Here is a 17,784-nt window from a genome sequence, read left to right as displayed (position 1 = left end):
GAAGGGGAGGAATATGTAGAAGCTGATTTTAAAAAAAGGCTGAATTGCTAAACAAATATTTCAGTTCTGTGTTCACGACTGAAGAGCCAGGAGCAGGACCCCCAGAAGATAAATGCAAATAGGGATGGAGGAGTTGTAGACCCTGATTGATTTTCAGAGGGCTGTGTTCATGAGGAGCTAGCTAAATTAAATGTAGACAAAGTGATGGGGCCATATGGTGTACATCTGAGGTTGCTGAAGGAACTTAGGTTCCGCTGACTGATTTTTTTCAATGCTTTTCTAGAATTGGGAGTGGTACTGGAGGACTGGAGAAAGGTGGATGTGGTCCCTCTACATAAAAGTGGAAGTAAGGAAGAAGTAGGGAATTACAGGCCAGTAAGTCTGACTTCTGTGATAAGCAAATCAATGGAAATGCTTTTAAAATAGAGAATGGTGAAGTTTCTGGAATCCTGTGGATTACAGGATCAGAGGCAGCATGGATTCACTAAAGATAGGTGTTGTCAGACAAATCTGATTAATTTCTTTGACTAGGTGACCAGAGAATTGGATAGAGGCAGTGCGCTAGATGTGGTGTATTTAGATTTTAGCAAAGCCTTTGACAGTGTTCCACACATAACATAAGAACATAAGAACTGCCTTCTCCGGATCAGACCTTCGGTCTATCAAGTCCGGCGATCCGCACATGCGGAGGCCCTGCCAGGTGTACACCTGGCTTAATTTATAGTCCACCATATCCTTATATGCCTCTCTTAAGGAGATATGCATCTAGTTTGCTCTTGAAGCCTAGGACGGTCGATTCCGTCATAATCTCCTCTGGGAGGGCATTCCAGGTGTCAACCACTCTCTGAGTGAAGCAGAACTTCCTGACATTAGTCCTGAACCTGTCCCCCCTTAGCTTCATTACATGTCCTCTAGTCCGTGTCAAATTGGACAATGTAAATAATCTTCTCTGCTCTATTTTGTCGATTCCTTTCAGTATTTTGAAGGTCTCGATCATATCCCCACGCAGTCTCCTTTTCTCAAGGGAGAACAATCCTAGTGTTATAAGTCTGTCCTCGTATTCCAGTTTCTCCATACCCTTCACCAGTTTTGTTGCTCGTCTCTGCACCCTCTCCAGCAGTTTTATATCCTTCTTTAGGTAGGGAGACCAATGTTGGACGCAGTATTCCAAGTGTGGTCTGACCATTGCCCTATAAAGCGGCATTATAACTTTCTCCGATCTACTCGAGATTCCTTTCTTTATCATGCCCAACATTCTATTTGCCTTCTTTGCCGCTGCCGCGCATTGTGCCGACGGCTTCAGGGTCCTATCTATCAGTACACCCAGGTCCTTTTCTTGTTCACTCTTCTCCAGAGTTGCACCTGACATTGTATACTCGTATTCCTTATTTTTATTGCCTAAATGCATTACCTTGCATTTCTCCACATTGAACTTCATCTGCCATTTCTCCGCCCATGTTTCTAACCGACACAAGTCGCTCTGGAGTTTCTCTCTATCATCCTGCGATCTGATTGCCCGGCATAGTTTTGTATCGTCTGCAAACTTGATGATCTCACTGGATGTTCCTTCCTCCAGGTCATTGATATAAATATTAAAAAGGATCGGCCCAAGTACCGAGCCCTGGGGTACACCACTAGTCACTTTCTCCCAGTCGGAGAACTTCCCATTTATGCCCACTCTCTGCTTTCGGTTTTCCAGCCATTTGCCTATCCACCTTTGTATATCCCCCTCTATGCCATGGCTTTGTAGTTTCCTGAGAAGTCTTTCGTGTGGAACTTTGTCGAACGCTTTCTGGAAGTCCAAGTATATTATGTCCACCGGCTTCCCACTATCAATTTGCTCGTTCACGGTCTCAAAAAATTGGAGTAAATTCGTCAAACATGATTTCCCTTTCCTGAATCCATGTTGATTGGGTTTCATCAAGTCGTGTGCGTCCAAGTGCCGGACTATGCTATCCTTGATCAGTGCTTCAACCATCTTGCCAGGGACAGACGTAAGACTCACAGGTCTATAGTTGTCCGGTTCCCCTCTCGATCCTTTTTTGAAAATTGGGGTGACGTTCGCTATCCTCCAGTCGTCCGGTATCTGTCCAGTTCTGATTGTCAGGTTTGCAAGTTTTTGCAATAACTCTCCGATTTCAACCTTCAATTCCTTTAAGACTCTCGGATGAATCCCATCCGGTCCAGGGGATTTGTCACTTTTAAGTTTGTCGATCTGATAGTATATCTGGTCTAAGTCCACTTCAACTGTGGTGTTTAATAAATAAACTGAGTTCCCTCGGGATGGGCCCCAGAGTGACGGACTTGGTCAAGAACTGGTTGAGTGGAAGACGACAGAGGGTAGTGGTTAATGGAGATTGCTCTGAGGAAAGGGATGTTACTAATGGTGTGCCTCAAGGTTCTGTTCTTTGGCCTGTTTTTTTAAAACATTTTTATAAGTGATATTGTTGAAGGGCTGTCTAGTAAGATTTGCGTCTTTACGGTTGATACGAAAATCTGCAATAGAGTAGACACCCTGATGGTGTGAATAACATGAAGAAAGACCTAATAAAATTTTGGAACAAGAGGTCATAGAATGAAGGAGAAAGAGAATAGTCACATGAATACAGTAATCTTCGAAAAGAGTAATGGATGCATGAAAGTCCCCCCCTCCCCCGTTGTAAAAAAGTATGCTGAATAAGAAATCAATACATATTCAAAAGCTTAGATGGCACTTTTGTGATTTATAAAGGATGTACCGTTACCTCAATAATGTAAAGATATCCAAATACTCTGGATTTTTAGAAATTGTTAGTTCTTGTACAATCCCACTCTGTTCCTGGACAATAGGATATGCATCACTTGTCGCAAGACTGCTTGTAGGAAGCCTCATTTACATAATTTTTAAGATCTTCCCCATCGGCCATCCACATATTCTTGGACAATGCCACAGTAGTAGCTTACGTCAACCTGCAAGAAGGGGAGGGGGCACTAGGAATGTCTCCCTGAGCATTGTCGCAGGTCAGGCCCCTGATATGTGCATCAGGCCATGCTAGCTACGACGAGTAATGGAATAGTGTGTCCCCTATGACCAGGGAACCCCTCAGGACTAGTATTTCTAGGCAACTGCCTAGGGTTATTGTCTCTGGTAAGTATTCCTTACCCCAAAGGAGAATACAAACAAAAAGGGCAAATTTTAAGTTTTATTCTGATCACCGGTCAGTCAGTAGTCATAGTGTTCACCTCTCTTCTGCACAAGCAGGATTGCACAACTTGGCAGTTTCCAAAACAGTAAACGAGGCAAATAAAAAAATACAAACTTTTATACTTGTCAGAATGGCTCAAAGTCTAGCAGCTGCTTCTGGACTTTGGAGCTATACTACACAAGTCCTTTTCACCAGAGCAGTCTACAACTTGAACCAATTAGCCCATGTTTGTAATCCACACCAAAAAAGCAAAAATTAAGCAGTAACTTCAAAAGGAAAAATATCTGGCAGTACAACTTGGCTTTTCCCTTTTATGCACAGAATAAAGTGCTGCTTGTTTGTGGGTAGAGCTGAGCTCCATGGAACTCAGGATGGGAGAACTCCAAACTTGCAAATATTTATTTTGCTTATACAGCAAAGACTACAGAATAATTGCTCACCCGGATTATATTTATGCAGGTTTTTTCCCCCAAGCATGGAGTTTCCCACCAGTGTCTTGAGCAAAGTAGCTCATACACACACCCTTACTCAATAAGGTGCACATAAATCAAAACATGTTTAAAAACTTGAATCAAAAAGAAAGGTATGTTAAACATGTTCTTACAGTCTGCTCTAGCTGCTTCAGCTTTTGGAAACAGCCCTCACCCAGCTGTTGCTGTGCTGACCAATTTCCAGCTGGTTCAGCCAAAAACTCAGCAGTGAAAACAAAATACAGAATGCAAATGAGGCTTCTCACAGTTCCGTTTGAAAGCACTCTTAACACTCCTAGCTTTAACAGCCTGGTTTCTCAATAGCAGTAAAAACCCCAAAATGGAAAAACAAAATAAAAGTTCCCTGGCAAACAAACAGTGTCAGTTCAAACCTCACATTCCTCAGCATCTTGTGTCCATAACCTCTGTGCATGTTCAGGTTTCATTACTAACTCCAGAGTGTCCATAGCTTCCTCTCCTTTTGCCTGCACCATGGTGGGAAAGAAGACAGCTCCTCCTCTTCCACCATCTCCCAATCCTCACTCCTGTTCTGGTCTGGCTAGAGTGAAGGAAACCGGTTCTCCCTATATGTCTGCATCCTTTCCTGTCTCACTAGCCTCTCATTAAGCTGCTCATAGCCCCCCCTCCCTCAGCTTGGAAAGGGGGATGGGACTAAGCTGTCTAGGAAACTGTGTGTGTCTTTCTCTAGCTCCCTTGTCCTGTGTCTGTCTTAAAGGGACAGACTGTGGTTTAGGCACTAACCCTCTAACTGGGTTTAAATCAACTCTGGGATGGCAACATCCTTTCTGCCTTTCCTTATCCTGCCAGTCCCTTTCTGATTCCTCCTCACTGGTGAAGGGGTAGTCAGATTCTGGATCTTGGTGAGTGGTCTCTGTCCTGACGAGCATAGTGGATAGGTGGGGTCTCTCTACATTTGATCTCATGGCATTGACGACCAAGAAGAAAGCAGATTGGTTCTTCAGTTGACTTTTCGAGATTGGCAGCAACGGCCTGGATGCTATCGTTCAGCCTTGGCCCTGGGAAGATCTCCAGTATGTCTTTTCTCCATGGCCCATGATTGGGCATCTGCTGAGAAGGATAGCTGCTCACAAGGGTTCGGTGATCCTTGTCGTGCCCAACTGGCTGAGGAATCATGGTATGTTGATCTGGTTCAGCTCCAATGTTTATTGACCTGTGTCCACTGTTTAAATTGTTGATGTTTATTCTACATTTCTTATGATGAGCAAATTAGACTTATTTGTCGGGGAGTGTCCCCATGGGAACAGGGGTTTCGGCTTCCGTGTCATTCTTGTCTCTTCACACAGGGTCCGATTGTGCTACAGGATCTGAACCGCTTTGGTCTTATGGCGTAGCTGTTGAGTGCACAGCCTTAGTTTGTAGGAGCTATTCTTCAGCAGTTGTAGCTATCCTCCTGTGCAGCAAGTAGAAGTCCAAGGAGATGTTATCAGGTGTGGTGCAGCTGCAGGCATGTGGATCCATCTGTTCTGTCAGTTCCTCGTATTCTGGAGTTACTTCAGGATGGCCTCACGAAAGGCCTGGCAGTGGCTTCCCTCGTGTCTAGATTGCCATTCTTTCTTGTCTGGACCCTGTGGCCCTGAGGGGCTCTCTAGTCTCTCATCCGGATGTCATACATTTTCTGAGGGGTGCCCTGAGGCTTCCGTCCCCGAGGCAGCTTCACTGTCTGGCTTGGAATCTAATCCTGGTTCTCCGCACTCTGGCTCTTCTGCCTTATGAGCCTTTGGAGCAGGCGTCCTTAATGGATATTACAATCAAGACTTTGTTTTTCTGGTGGCCATTACCTCTTCCCACAGTGTTTTGGAGCTTTAGGCTCTTTCCTGCCAGGATTGCTTTATGCATATTATGTATTCCAGCATGGTGCTGCGCACAGTTCCCTTCTTTCTTCCGAAAGTGGTCTTGGGTTTCCACATTAATTAGGAAGTTCTGCTTCCTGCCTTTAATTCCTTGGGTTTGAGAGAGCAGGATTGGGTGTTGCGGTCCCTGGATGTGCGCAAAATCTTGTTGTGGTACTTGGAGGTTACAAACGGGTTTTGTCTCTTTGACCATCTCTTTGTTCTGGCTGATCCTGCCCACAAGGGTAAGCCAGCTTCCAAGGCTACTATTTCCAGATGGATCCATATGGCCATTTCCATTATTTACCTAGTGGCCGAAAAAAGCCCCCCTTCGTGGTGAGAGCTCATTTTACCAGAGGCATGTTTGGCTCTTTGACTGAGTAGTTGATGATCTATTTGGAAAATAAACCACTAGTTCTAGAATACAGTGTGGATTTGTAAGAAAGATTAGCAAAGGTAAGAACCAAATCTTTTGTTCTAAAATCACCATGGAACTAAAAATAAACAAACCCCAAACCTAAAAAAAACTGTCCAAACATGCTGTAGCAAAAGAGGCTGTAGCTGGAAGTTTTGTGGAATTTTTTCCCCTCCCTCCTCCTTTTTTGCCTATTCTGCTGCTTACCTCTTTGGAACCCTGGAGATCACAGCCCTGCAGTCTCCTGGGCCTTTGTACAGGAGCAGCACCTACTGTTCAACTCTTGTGTGCAGGGCTTTCATTATGATACTTAACACAAATAGCTTGCATATAATTTGCATGCTGTTTGTGCTGAGCATCACTGAAAAATGAAAATTGCTCTCAACCCAGTGTTTTTCACTGGGTTGCCAAAGTTCTGTGCATCTAGCCCTATGAGTTTATCTTGTTGGTCAGACTGGACGGACATACAGGTCTTTAATGCCATTATCTAATATGTGTTTTAGGAGAGGACAGGAGTGATTAGGGATCACTTTCATCCTTAGCCCCTAGAAACCGGAGAATAACCCCAGTAGGTCAAAGGGAAGGTAGCTGATGTGCTTGAGGGTGGGGGATAATTTTTGATGTGATTTGGAGTGGGAGGGAGAGTTGATAATCAATAGAAAGAAGATTGACTGTGTTTTTGTGACTACCTTTTGAGGCTGTTCTTGCATCAGCAGGTAGGATGAGTGCATTGACATTATCTGTCAATGCCTTTATCATAGGCTAATTGTCCTGTGTGATAAATGCAGGGCAGATGTCTTTGCACTCACTGCATTTTAAGTTTTGTGACTAATGTGTAGACAGTGCAAAATCTTATCACACTTCAATAAAAAGTCCCTACGTTACTAGGCTGAAACTAGTTTATTTAAAGCAGGGGTGTCCAACCTTTTGGCTTCCCTGGGCTGCATTGACTGAAAAAAATGTTTCTGGGGCTGCACAAATGCGCAAATGCTGCAGCAAGACAGAGGAGGGATCCGGCAAGATGGTAAACACCCGGGGGCAGCAGAGGAAAACACTGCATCGCCCTCGACCGGGGCCGTACAAAATACTTCACGGGGCCACATGCGGCCTTTGGGCCGCAGTTTGGACACCCCTGATTTAAAGAATATCTCATTGTTATCCCAGGACAAGCAGGCAGGTATTCTCACTAATGGGTGAAGTGATCCAACGGAGCACCGATGCGGACGCCTCACAAGCAGTCTTGCTTGAAGAAACTCGAAGTTTCGTGTTGCTTGCACCGCGCATGCGCGAATGCCTTCCCGCCCAGCATAGGGCGCGTCTCCTCAGTTCTTACTTTTCCGCGGAGCCGAGAAGTCAATCTTCGACTCTCTGTGTGAAGTTTTTTCACTTGTGCCTTCTAAAGTCCGCAGTTTTGGGTTATTTTTCTCTTAATCGCTGATTTTCGTCATTCTTTATTGTTTAAAAAAAAAAAAAAATTCTTCCATCCATTCGACTGGTCAGGCCATGTGGCCGCAGCCCCGCGGCTTCGATCTTGCGGCAGAGCTTTTCCGGCCTATGTCCCGGCCTATCACCGGTTTTAAAAAGTGTGCCAAATGCCAGTGCGCGATTTCGCTTACGGACCCTCATTGACACTGTATTCGGTGTCTCGGGCCTGAACACCTTCCGAAATCGTGCCGGCCTTGCTCCACACTCACCGCACGTGCTTTCAAGCAACGTTGCGTCTTGTGGGAGTCGCTGTTCATGGAGTCCTCGACGGAGCCGTCCTCATCGAAGGGGCCTTCACCTCTAACATCATCCATGGCTCTCCAGCCTCCCGCCTCTGCGGCCCCGAGTCTCCTCAAGCCTGCGTTGCTTGTGCCGGCTCAGACTCCAGCGCCCGCTGCGATGCCTTCCTCTGTCTCTCCAGGTCAGGTAGCACAGCAGCCCATTCCACCGGTAGTACTAAAAGTGCCCAAGGCTTCTAAGCCCAAGCACTCACACACTGCCCCTAAGGAGCGCGAGGCCCGTGCAGGTGGTCCCATTGCTGATGCAGATCCATCCTTGCCGGCCTCGTTCCAGACTTTACTGGAGAAGCAATTCATTGAGCTCTTCACCACTATGGGGCCTAAGCTTCTCTCCCAAATCCAGCCTGGGCACACGGAGGCCTCCGGTGCCTCAGCGGTACACACACTCTCTAGAGGGAGCAGAGTCTCTGCGAGTGTCTGGTCTGGCATCGATGCATGCATCGCAAGGAGAAGAGTCTTTGCCCATGCCTCCGTTGGAACCGATTCACTCGATGCAAGGAGAGTCTTTGCGAGTGCCTCCATTGGAACCGATCCACTCGATGCAAGGAGCAGAGTCTTTGTGAGTGCCTCTGTTGGAGCCGATTCACCCGATACAGGGACTCGAGCCTCTACGAGTACCTCGGGGCAATCCCAGCCAACCACCTCTGCTTCGATCAAACGGTTCCAGCCCCATCCACTGGGGGCCTCAGCGAAGATCCACTCGCCTCATCCATCGAGGCCGGTTTCCAAGCTCAGTTCGCATCATCGATCGAGGCATTCATCCAGGCACTCGTCCAGTCATGCCTTGCCTCATCGGAAGCAGACTTTTCTGGAGTATTCCCCACCGGCTACTTCACCTCCTCCGATGCCGGAGCTTGAGGACACGCTGGGATCTTTATCACCACCTCATTGGATCCAGAGGCCTCGATGTCCTCGAGTCCTTCTCGAAGCCCTGCTTTGGCCGACCAGCTGTCCTTCTCCTTGTTCCTCCGGCAGATGCCAGCTGATTTGGACATCCAACTGGACACAGGGTCTAAATTTTCGAAGGAATATCTGGAGACTATGCACCTTCCTCAACTACCTGCTGAATCCCTCAAGCTTCCTTTACACAAGTTGCTGGATCAGACCTTTGTGCAGTGCCTTGAAATACCTTATTCCATCCCCGCCATGCCGGGCAAGTTGGATGCCAGGTACTGCACGGTGCACCATAAAGGGTTTGATGGTTCCCAACTCTCCCATCAATCCCTTTTGGTGGAATCCTCACTGAAGTGGTCTCACCCCTCCCAGGTCTATGCCACCGTTCCACCTGGTAGGGAGGGCAAGACCATGGACCGATTTGGCAGGAGAATTTACCAGAACTCCATAATGACTTCCAGAGTTCTGAATTACAACTTCCATTTTGAATTCTTCCTGTCTGTACTCCAGAAGTTCATGCCCTATCTGGACCCCAGAGCACAGTTTGAGTACCAGGAGGTTCTGGTCTCATTGTCCCAGCTCCGGCTACAATTCATGCAGTCCTCCTACTATCGGCTCGGGCTACAGCATGCTCGGTGGCCATGCGCCGACTGGCGTGGCTCAGGACCATCGACATGGACTCCAGTCTCCAGGACAGGCTCGCCAATGTGCCATGCGATGGTACCGGCCTCTTCAATGAGTCCATCGAGGTGGCGACCAAGAAGCTCTTGGACCACGAGAAGTCTTTCCAGTCCATCCTACATCCGAAGCCTAAGCCTGCTCCTCCTCGTCCATCACATCCACCGTTGATCTATCAGCAGCGTTACCCACCTAAACAGGCTCCACCCATTCGACAGCCTGTGAAGAGGCAGCATCCCCAAAAGCAGCATCAGAAGCCTCAACCATCTACGGTCCCTAAGGCTCCTCAGCCCTTTTGACTGTCTCATAGAGGGCATAACATCTGCCGTTTTCAGTTGCTCCACCGATTGGAGGTCGTCTCCATCACTTTTACCACTGATGGACGACTATTACCACCGACCTCTGGGTCCTTTTCATCGTCAAGAGGGATACTCTCTTCAGTTCCATCAAGTTCCTCCAGAACACCCTCCAAGAGAGTATCCTTCCAACTTGACCCAGACCGCCCTTCTTCTTCAGGAAACTCAGGCTTTGTTGCAGCTCGGGGCTGTTGAGCCGGTTCCTTTGTCTCAATAGAACAAGGGTTTTTGCTCCCGGTACTTCCTTGTTCCGAAGAAGATGGGCGATCTGCGCCCCATTTTGGATCTCAGGGTGCTCAACAAGTTTCTGGTCAAAAGAAAAATTTTGCATGTTGACCCCCTCATTGAGAAGAATGACTGGTTATGCTCTCTGGATCTCAAGGAGGCCTACACTCACATTCCCATTCATCCGGCCTCACGTCAATACCTCAGATTCAGGGTGGGACATCTTCATCTTCAATACCGAGTGCTTCCTTTCGGCCTGGCTTCGTCACCCAGAGTCTTCACCAAGTGCCTGGTAGTAGTGGCCGCAGCACTCAGGAACCATGGTCTCCAGGTGTTCCCCTACCTGGACGACTGGCTCATCAGGGTTTCAACGTCTCAGGGAGTCGTCCTCGTGACCCAGAAGACGATTTGGTTGCTGCAGCACCTGGGATTCGAGATAAACTTCCCAAAATCCCATCTCCAGCCTTCCCAGACTCTCCCCTTCATCGGAGCTGTCCTGGATACAACCCAACTCAGAGCGTTCCTCCCTCCTCCATGCCTGGAAGCTCTCCTCAACCTTTGTCACTCAGTGTCCTCTCGCCCGTCCATCTCAGCGAGACACATGATGGTTCTTCTAGGCCACATGGCCTCCATAGTTCACGTGACTCCTTTTGCCAGACTTCACCTTAGGATTCCTCAGTGGACGCAGGTGTCCGACCCTCTGTCTCAACACATCCAGGTCACTCCTGCTCTGCAACAGTCTCTTTGTTGGTGGAATCTATCCAGAGGTTTGCTGTTTCACACACCTCATCATCAGAAAGTCCTCACGACCGACTCGTCGACTTATGCTTGGGGGGCTCATCTGGACGGTCTCCGCACCCACGGTTACTGGACCAGTACGGACCGCCAGTACCATATCAATCTCCTGGAACTCAGGGCGATTTTCAATGCTCTCAATGCCTTTCAACATCTGCTTTGTGACATTCGAACAGACAACCAAGTCGCCATATATTATATCAACAAACAGGGAGGAACGGGATCGGCCTCCCTCTGCCAGGAAGCTCTGAAAATGTGGGATTGGGCGATTCGCCACAACACCTTCCTCAAAGCTGTCTACATTCAAGGGGCGGACAATGCCTTAGCGGACAACTTGAGTCGTCTTCTACAACCGCACTAGTGGACTCTCCACTCCATGCCCCTTCATCAGATCTTCTCCACGCCTCAGATAGACCTCTTTGCTGCCCCCCACAACTTCAAACTGCCTCAGTTCTGCTCCCGGATCTACACTCCTCATCGCCTCGAGGCTTTTCTTATGGACTGGACAAATCTCTTCCTATATGTGTTTCCTCCATTCCCTCTCATTCAAAGACTCTAGTCAAGCTGAAGTCAGACCATGCCACCATGATTCTGATTGCCCCACAGTGACCCAGATAACCTTGGTACTCCCTTCTACTTCAACTCAGCACCAGGGAGCCTTACCATCTACCAGTTTTTCCCTCGCTACTTACACAGCATCAGGGATCTCTGCTTCATCCCAACCTGCAGTCTCTACACCTGACAGCTTGGTTCCTCTCAACATAGCTCCTCTCCAGTTTTCTCAACCTGTGCGAGATGTCTTGGAAGCTTCACGATAGCCTGCCACTCGACGATGCTACCACCAAAAGTGGACCAGATTTTCTACTTGGTGTTTTTCTCATCATCATGAGCCACAACACTCCTCCTTGTCTTCAGTTTTGGACTATCTTTTGCACATCTCTCATTCTGGCCTCAAGTCAACTTCAATACGGGTCCATATCAGTGCAATTGCTGCTTTCCATCAGCCTCTTCAGGGGGAACCCCTCTCTGCTCATCATGTGGTTTCCAGATTCATGAAAGGACTTTTCCATGTCAATCCTCCCCTCAAACCGCCTCCAGTGGTTTGGGACCTCAATGTTGTTCTCTCTCAGCTTATGAATCCTCCATTTGAACCTCTTAACAAGGCTCACCTGAAGTATTTCACTTGGAAAGTGGTCTTCCTCATTGGCCTCACTTCTGCTAGATGAGTCAGTGAGCTTCAGGCCTTAGTGGCGGATCCGCCTTTCACAGTATTCCATCATGACAAAGTGGTCCTTCGCATTCATCCGAAATTCCTGCCTAAAGTGGTCTCTGAATTTCATCTCAACCAATCCATAGTTCTTCCTGTGTTTTTTCCGAAGCCTCTTTCTCATTCTGGAGAATCATCTATTCACACTCTGGACTGTAAACGTGCTTTGGCTTTCTACCTGGATCGCACCAAACCACACAGAACTGCTCCTCAACTTTTCGTCTCCTTTGATCCGAACAAGCTGGGACGACTTGTATCGAAGCGTACCATCTCCAACTGGATGGCGGCTTGCATCTCTTTTTGCTATGCCCAGGCTGGATTACCCCTTCCCTGTAAAGTCACAGCCCATAAGGTCAGAGCAATGGCGGCCTCTGTAGCCTTCCTCAGATCGACACCGATTGAGGAGATTTGTAAGGCTGCCACTTGGTCCTCGGTTCATACCTTCACCTCACACTATTGTCTGGATACTTTCTCCAGACGGGATGGACAGTTTGGCCAAACAGTATTACAAAATTTATTCTCCTAAGTTGCCAACTTTCCCACCATCCCATTGAGGTTAGCTTGGAGGTCACCCACTAGTGAGAATACCTGCCTGCTTGTCCTGGGATAAAGCAATGTTACTTACCGTAACAGTTGTTATCCAGGGACAGCAGGCAGCTATTCTCACGTCCCACCCACCTTCCCTGGGTTGGCTTCTCTGCTAGTTATCTGAACTGAGGAGACACGCCCGGTGCATCGGGTGGGAAGGCACTCGCGCATGCGCAGTGCGGGCATCTCGAAACTTCTGAAGTTTCTTCAAGCAAGTATGCTTGTGAGACGTCAGCATCGGGGCTCTGTCGGATGACATCACCCACTAGTGAGAATAGATGCCTGCTGTCCCTGGATAGCAACTGTTATGGTAAGTAACATTGCTTTTTGGATTAAGTGGACATCTAAGGCCAGATATGTGCCTATTGGAATAAGAACAGAATTTAAGAATAGCCATACTGAGTCAGATCAGTGGTCTATCTAGCCAAGTATCCTATTTCCACAGTGGCCAATCCAGGTCAGAAACTCAAATAGTGCATAAGAATATAAGAATTGCCGCTGGCGGGTCAGACAATGGTCCATTGTGCCCAGCAGTCCGCTCACCGCAGCAACCCTTAGGTCAAAGACCAATGCCCTATTTGAGTATAGCCTTACCTGCGTACATTCTGGTTCAGCAGGAACTTATCTAACCCTTTCTTGAATCCCTAGAGGATACTTTCCCCTATAACAGCCTTTGGAAGAGCGTTCCAGATTTCTACCACTCTCTGGGTGAAGAAGAACTTCCTTACGTTGAATAACACAGTGGATGTTTCCTCCAGGAACTTGTCCAAACTCTTTTTGAAACCCAGCTACACTAACTGCTGTTATTGATCCCAAATAGTAGCAACATTCCATGCTACCGAATCCAGGGTTGAATTAGGAAATTTTTGTTTGAAATTTTTTTTGGCCACTGTATGCTCTGGCAAGAATAGCTTTTGAGTATAGAACTCTGTGAATTAATAAAAATGAGGTAGATGGTGACAGAGAATGACACGGGGAAAAAAATTTGTTCTTGTCTCTGTGAGCTCGTCCTCGCCCTGTTCCTGTGAGCTCGGTCCCCGTCCCCGCGAGCTTGGTCCTTGTCCCCGCAAACCATCTGATCCCATCCGCAAAAACCATCTCCCTTCTGTGTTCCTATTTTCCCCATTTCTAATATCTCACCTCTGTATCTGTATACTCCCTCCTGTGTCCGACATTGCCCCCCTGTGTCCAGATACCATCCCCATGTATCTTCCCTTTATGTCTCTGTCCCTATGCCCCCATGCACATAATCCCCTCCATATATCTCCCCTTTATGTCTCTGTCCCTATGCCCCCATTCACATTTCTCCCCCATGTATCTCCCCTTGATGTCTCTGTTCCTATGCCCCCATGCACATAATTTTCCTTCTGTTATCTTCCTGTGTCCAGATTTCCCCTCTCTTCTTCACCAATGTGTCTCTCTCCTTTCCAACCCCATCTTGCTTCTTTCCCTCTTTCTCCCCCCATTTCCAGTATCTGGCTCACCTGCCTGTCCTCCTCCCTTTTCTCTTTCCTGCTGTGGGTTCAATATTTGTCTCCCTCTTCATCTACTTGGCCCATCATCTCTTTCCCTTTCACTCTCTCCTCTCCTTCCTACTGTGAGAGAACATGCGCGGTCACCTTATGTGCTGAATTTAATTTTTTTTCTCCCAGCAAGTTGCGCACGCAGCTGCTTCAGTTGAATCTTCTCTTCTGACACAACTTCCTGTTTCCGGTTGTGTCGGAGGAGAAAATTCATCTGAAGCAGCCACGCGCGCGACTTGTTGAAAGCGTGCCACTGGGAGAAGAAAAATTAAATTTGGCGCATTAGGTAAGAGTGAGAGAAGGAGGGAGGGAGATGGCGGAGCGCGGCAATCGCACAGGAGGGGGCTGCTGGATCGCGTGATCCATGACCGCGTGTTCCCTTCACTGCAGAGACAAGACCACCGCTCCACGGGGCAATGACTGGCCTTGTCCCCGTCTCCATGCCGACCACTATTTTTTCGCTCCCCGCTTCGGCAGGTTACCAGCGGCTAGCCGCAGGTAACAGCTACTGTGTCATTCTCTGGTGACAGATAAAGATGAAAAGAGCCCATCCAGATGAGTTTGGCTCACTTTGAGTAGAAGTGTGTACAATTGGTATTCTTCCTCTTTGTCTTCTACCAAATATCTCAAACCTTTATTACATTGCCTTCTACTTTCAGCCCAAGCATGGCCAAAATCTGCTGAAATGATAGCCTCTACCACCTTTGTTAATGGACCATCTGATGTCTGACCATTCAGAAGAACCCATGCAAACCCATGCCATGTCCTATTAAGTATTATAATCCCACAGACACCAAGCTTGGAGAGGCTGCTATAAACAAAAATCTAGCCTCCCTATGTTCATATTAGTTCTGATACTAACCTTAATATTTGTTCAAAGAATGGCTTATATTTAGAACAATTAAATGCTTATGCAAATGAAGTTGTTGGTCTTAGTTGGCATAGGTGCTTTCCAAATTGCCTGTTTCTTTTTTCCAGGGTGGCACTTTGTGTTATGTGACCCTTTATATATAAAGATATGATAAAATTCCTTATCCAATACTTAATACTATATTTGGTTACTAGTCTTTAAGCCCATTACATTAACGGGTGCTAGAATATATGTCTGTCTGTCTTTCTTTCTGTCTCTCTCCCTCCCGCTGTCTATCTTTCTGTCTGTCTCTCTCCCTGGCCCCCTTTGTTTGTCTGTCTTTCTTTCTGTCTCTCCCTCTGTGTCTTTATTCCTTTCTTTCTGTCTTCCTCCCTTCTGCTGTCTGTCTTTCTATCTGTCTCTCTCCGTGCCCCCTATGCAGCAGCAGCATTTCTTTCCCCCCCTTCCCTGTGCAGCAGCCATAGCAGCATTCCCTCCCCCTCCATTTCCCTATGCAGCAGCATTTCCCCCTCACCCCACTTCCCTGTGCAGCAGCAGCATTACCTCCCCCTCCATTTTCCTGTGCAGCAGCATTTCCCTCCCCCCACCCCACTTCCCTGTGCAGCAGCAACAGCATTTTCGTCCCCCCACTTCCCTGTGCAGCAGCTACAGCAGCATTCCCTCCCCCTCCATTTCCCTGTGCAGCAGCATTTCTCTCCCCCCACCCCACTTACCTGTGCAGCAGCAGCAGCGGTATTTCCCTTCCCCTCCATGTCCCTGTGCAGCAGCAGCAGCGGTATTTCCCTTCCCCTCCATGTCCCTGTGCAGCAGCAGCAGCAGCATCATTTCCCCCAACCCCCCTCTTTCCCTTCCTACAGTCTGGCCTGCACCCTTAGTCCCTTGCCAACCCCCTTCCCTTCCCGCGGTCTAGCCTGCAAGATTAATTTGAGCCTTGATGTGGCGGCTTCTCTCACGATCGCAGCCTGTGTCAGAAGCCTTCTCCGACGCAGGTGCGGCTCGTGAGAGGAACTACCGCAGCGGCTTTTAACTTAAAAATAAACTTCGGCCGGTAGAGCCGTATTTACCGGATGGAGGACTGCATGAGGTGGGGAGCAGGGAGGCGGGCATAGCTAAGCGTGCATGCGCACTCCTGCTGGCCAGGGACCTAAGGATCATGGCTCATGCAGGTAAGAGTGCGAATGCGTGCTTAGCATTTTATTATAGTAGATATTTCAGTCTTAATGTTCAACTGCCAACCAAATTTTTCTTTGAGTGAGCAGTGTACTATTTCATCTTCCAGAACTTGCATTCTGGTTCAAGATTGATCACACACATTATTTTAAACACAAATGGTTCTTTTCCAGGCTCATTCAGAGAATGTGTCTTTACGCCAGCTTCATACTGAGGTATTGCATACAGATGTTATGGGTCATCAGAAATTTGCATTACGGTTTGGTTGCTGGTTGAACAAGCTAATGAGTTATTCAAGTAAGTACATATTAAGTTTGACCCATAAAATGCTTCCATACTGGATAATGTGCCCATTTTCTCTTGCCACCCTATATGTTGATGATATTTAAACGTTCTTTATTCATTTTCAAATTGAACAGCAAGTGCACAAAAGAATATACTATACAAGTTATTTCACAATAGCACATTACTCTCTACCACATAATATTCTAGTGATATAATAACCCCCCAACCACCCTTTATCACATTTTCAGTAAGAATAAACACACATATTATATATCATATTTTAACATATTATGTTTAAATTATTCCCAACACCCCCCCTTTAGTGTGCTAACAAGAAAAACAAAACAAAAAGAAAAGGAAGAGAGAAGAATCGATGACTATTCACCACAATATGTTGCCAATTGCCCCCATATTTTTATAAAGTTAGTATATGTCCCTCTTTGTACTGCTATTGCTCATTCCATTTTAAATATATGGCATAATGAATTCCACCAAAATGTATAACTAAGGTTTCTGTGATTTTTCCAATTATTGGTTATATGTTGGATGGCAACCCCTATCATAACTAATAAAAGCTTGTTGTTATATGATGATATTTGACTCTTTTTCCTCATCATCATGCCAAATAACACTGTATCGTAAGATAGTGCAAAATGATTTTCCAATAATAAGTTCACTTGAGACCAGATTGAATTCCAAAATATCTTAATATAGGGACAATAATAAAGTAGATGATCTAATGTCCCAGGTTCCAGATTACAGTGCCAGCATTTATTGGATTTAGAACTATCTATTTTTTGTAAACGAACAGGGGTCCAAAACGCTCTATGTAATAAAAAAAACCAAGTTTGTCTCATAGATGCTGACACTGTACATCTCATTCTCCAAGACCAAATTCGTGGCCATTGAGCTGCAGAAATTTGATGCTTGATAATGATATTTAAATCCAGTTAAAATTAAGGTTGCTGCTGCTTTGGAATGACAAAAGCAAAACACTGAAATTACAAATTAAAGCAAAATATATTTAATTGTAAGTTTCATCTTTAGGTGACTTCCGCCAGATCTTCTGTCAAGCTTGCCTCAAACAAGAGGCTGGTTCTGATGAGCCCTGTCCCATCAGTAGGTTAATGCTTTGGGATGCAAAGCTTTATAAAGGTGAGAATGTATATGAGGCTACAGTATGACTGAACTGTAGCACAAAGTTTGTCATTAATATTGATGTTAGAGTTCATTCACTTATTGGTGATAATTGATAGACATTAAAAAAAGATTTTCTTTTTAACTTCCCAGGAGCTCGAAAGATTGTACACGAACTGATCTTCAGTAGCTTTTTCATGGAAATGGAATACAAGAAGCTATTTGCTATGGAATTTGTAAAGGTAACTGAAATATCAGTTGTGTGTGTGT

General features: G+C 46.5%; 1 protein-coding gene across 4 annotated transcripts in view; it reads left to right on the top strand.

Moving 5' to 3' along the window:
• The window catches only part of UBR1 (ubiquitin protein ligase E3 component n-recognin 1), a 531,921-nt gene that overhangs the window by 77,694 nt on the left and 436,443 nt on the right, over window positions 1-17,784 (top strand). For all 4 annotated transcript variants that reach the window (XM_033952836.1, XM_033952835.1, XM_033952834.1 and 1 more), the window contains exons 8-10: window positions 16,266-16,389; window positions 17,425-17,532; window positions 17,668-17,756. In XM_033952836.1, coding sequence (XP_033808727.1) covers window positions 16,266-16,389; window positions 17,425-17,532; window positions 17,668-17,756 — 321 coding nt within the window. The remainder of the gene's footprint in view (window positions 1-16,265; window positions 16,390-17,424; window positions 17,533-17,667; window positions 17,757-17,784) is intronic.

This window comes from Geotrypetes seraphini, chromosome 7 (genome assembly GCF_902459505.1).
Source record: "Geotrypetes seraphini chromosome 7, aGeoSer1.1, whole genome shotgun sequence".
NCBI classification, from domain to species: domain Eukaryota; kingdom Metazoa; phylum Chordata; class Amphibia; order Gymnophiona; family Dermophiidae; genus Geotrypetes; species Geotrypetes seraphini.
Note: the sequence above shows the minus strand (reverse complement) of the source record. Positions and strands in the feature narration are given on the sequence as shown.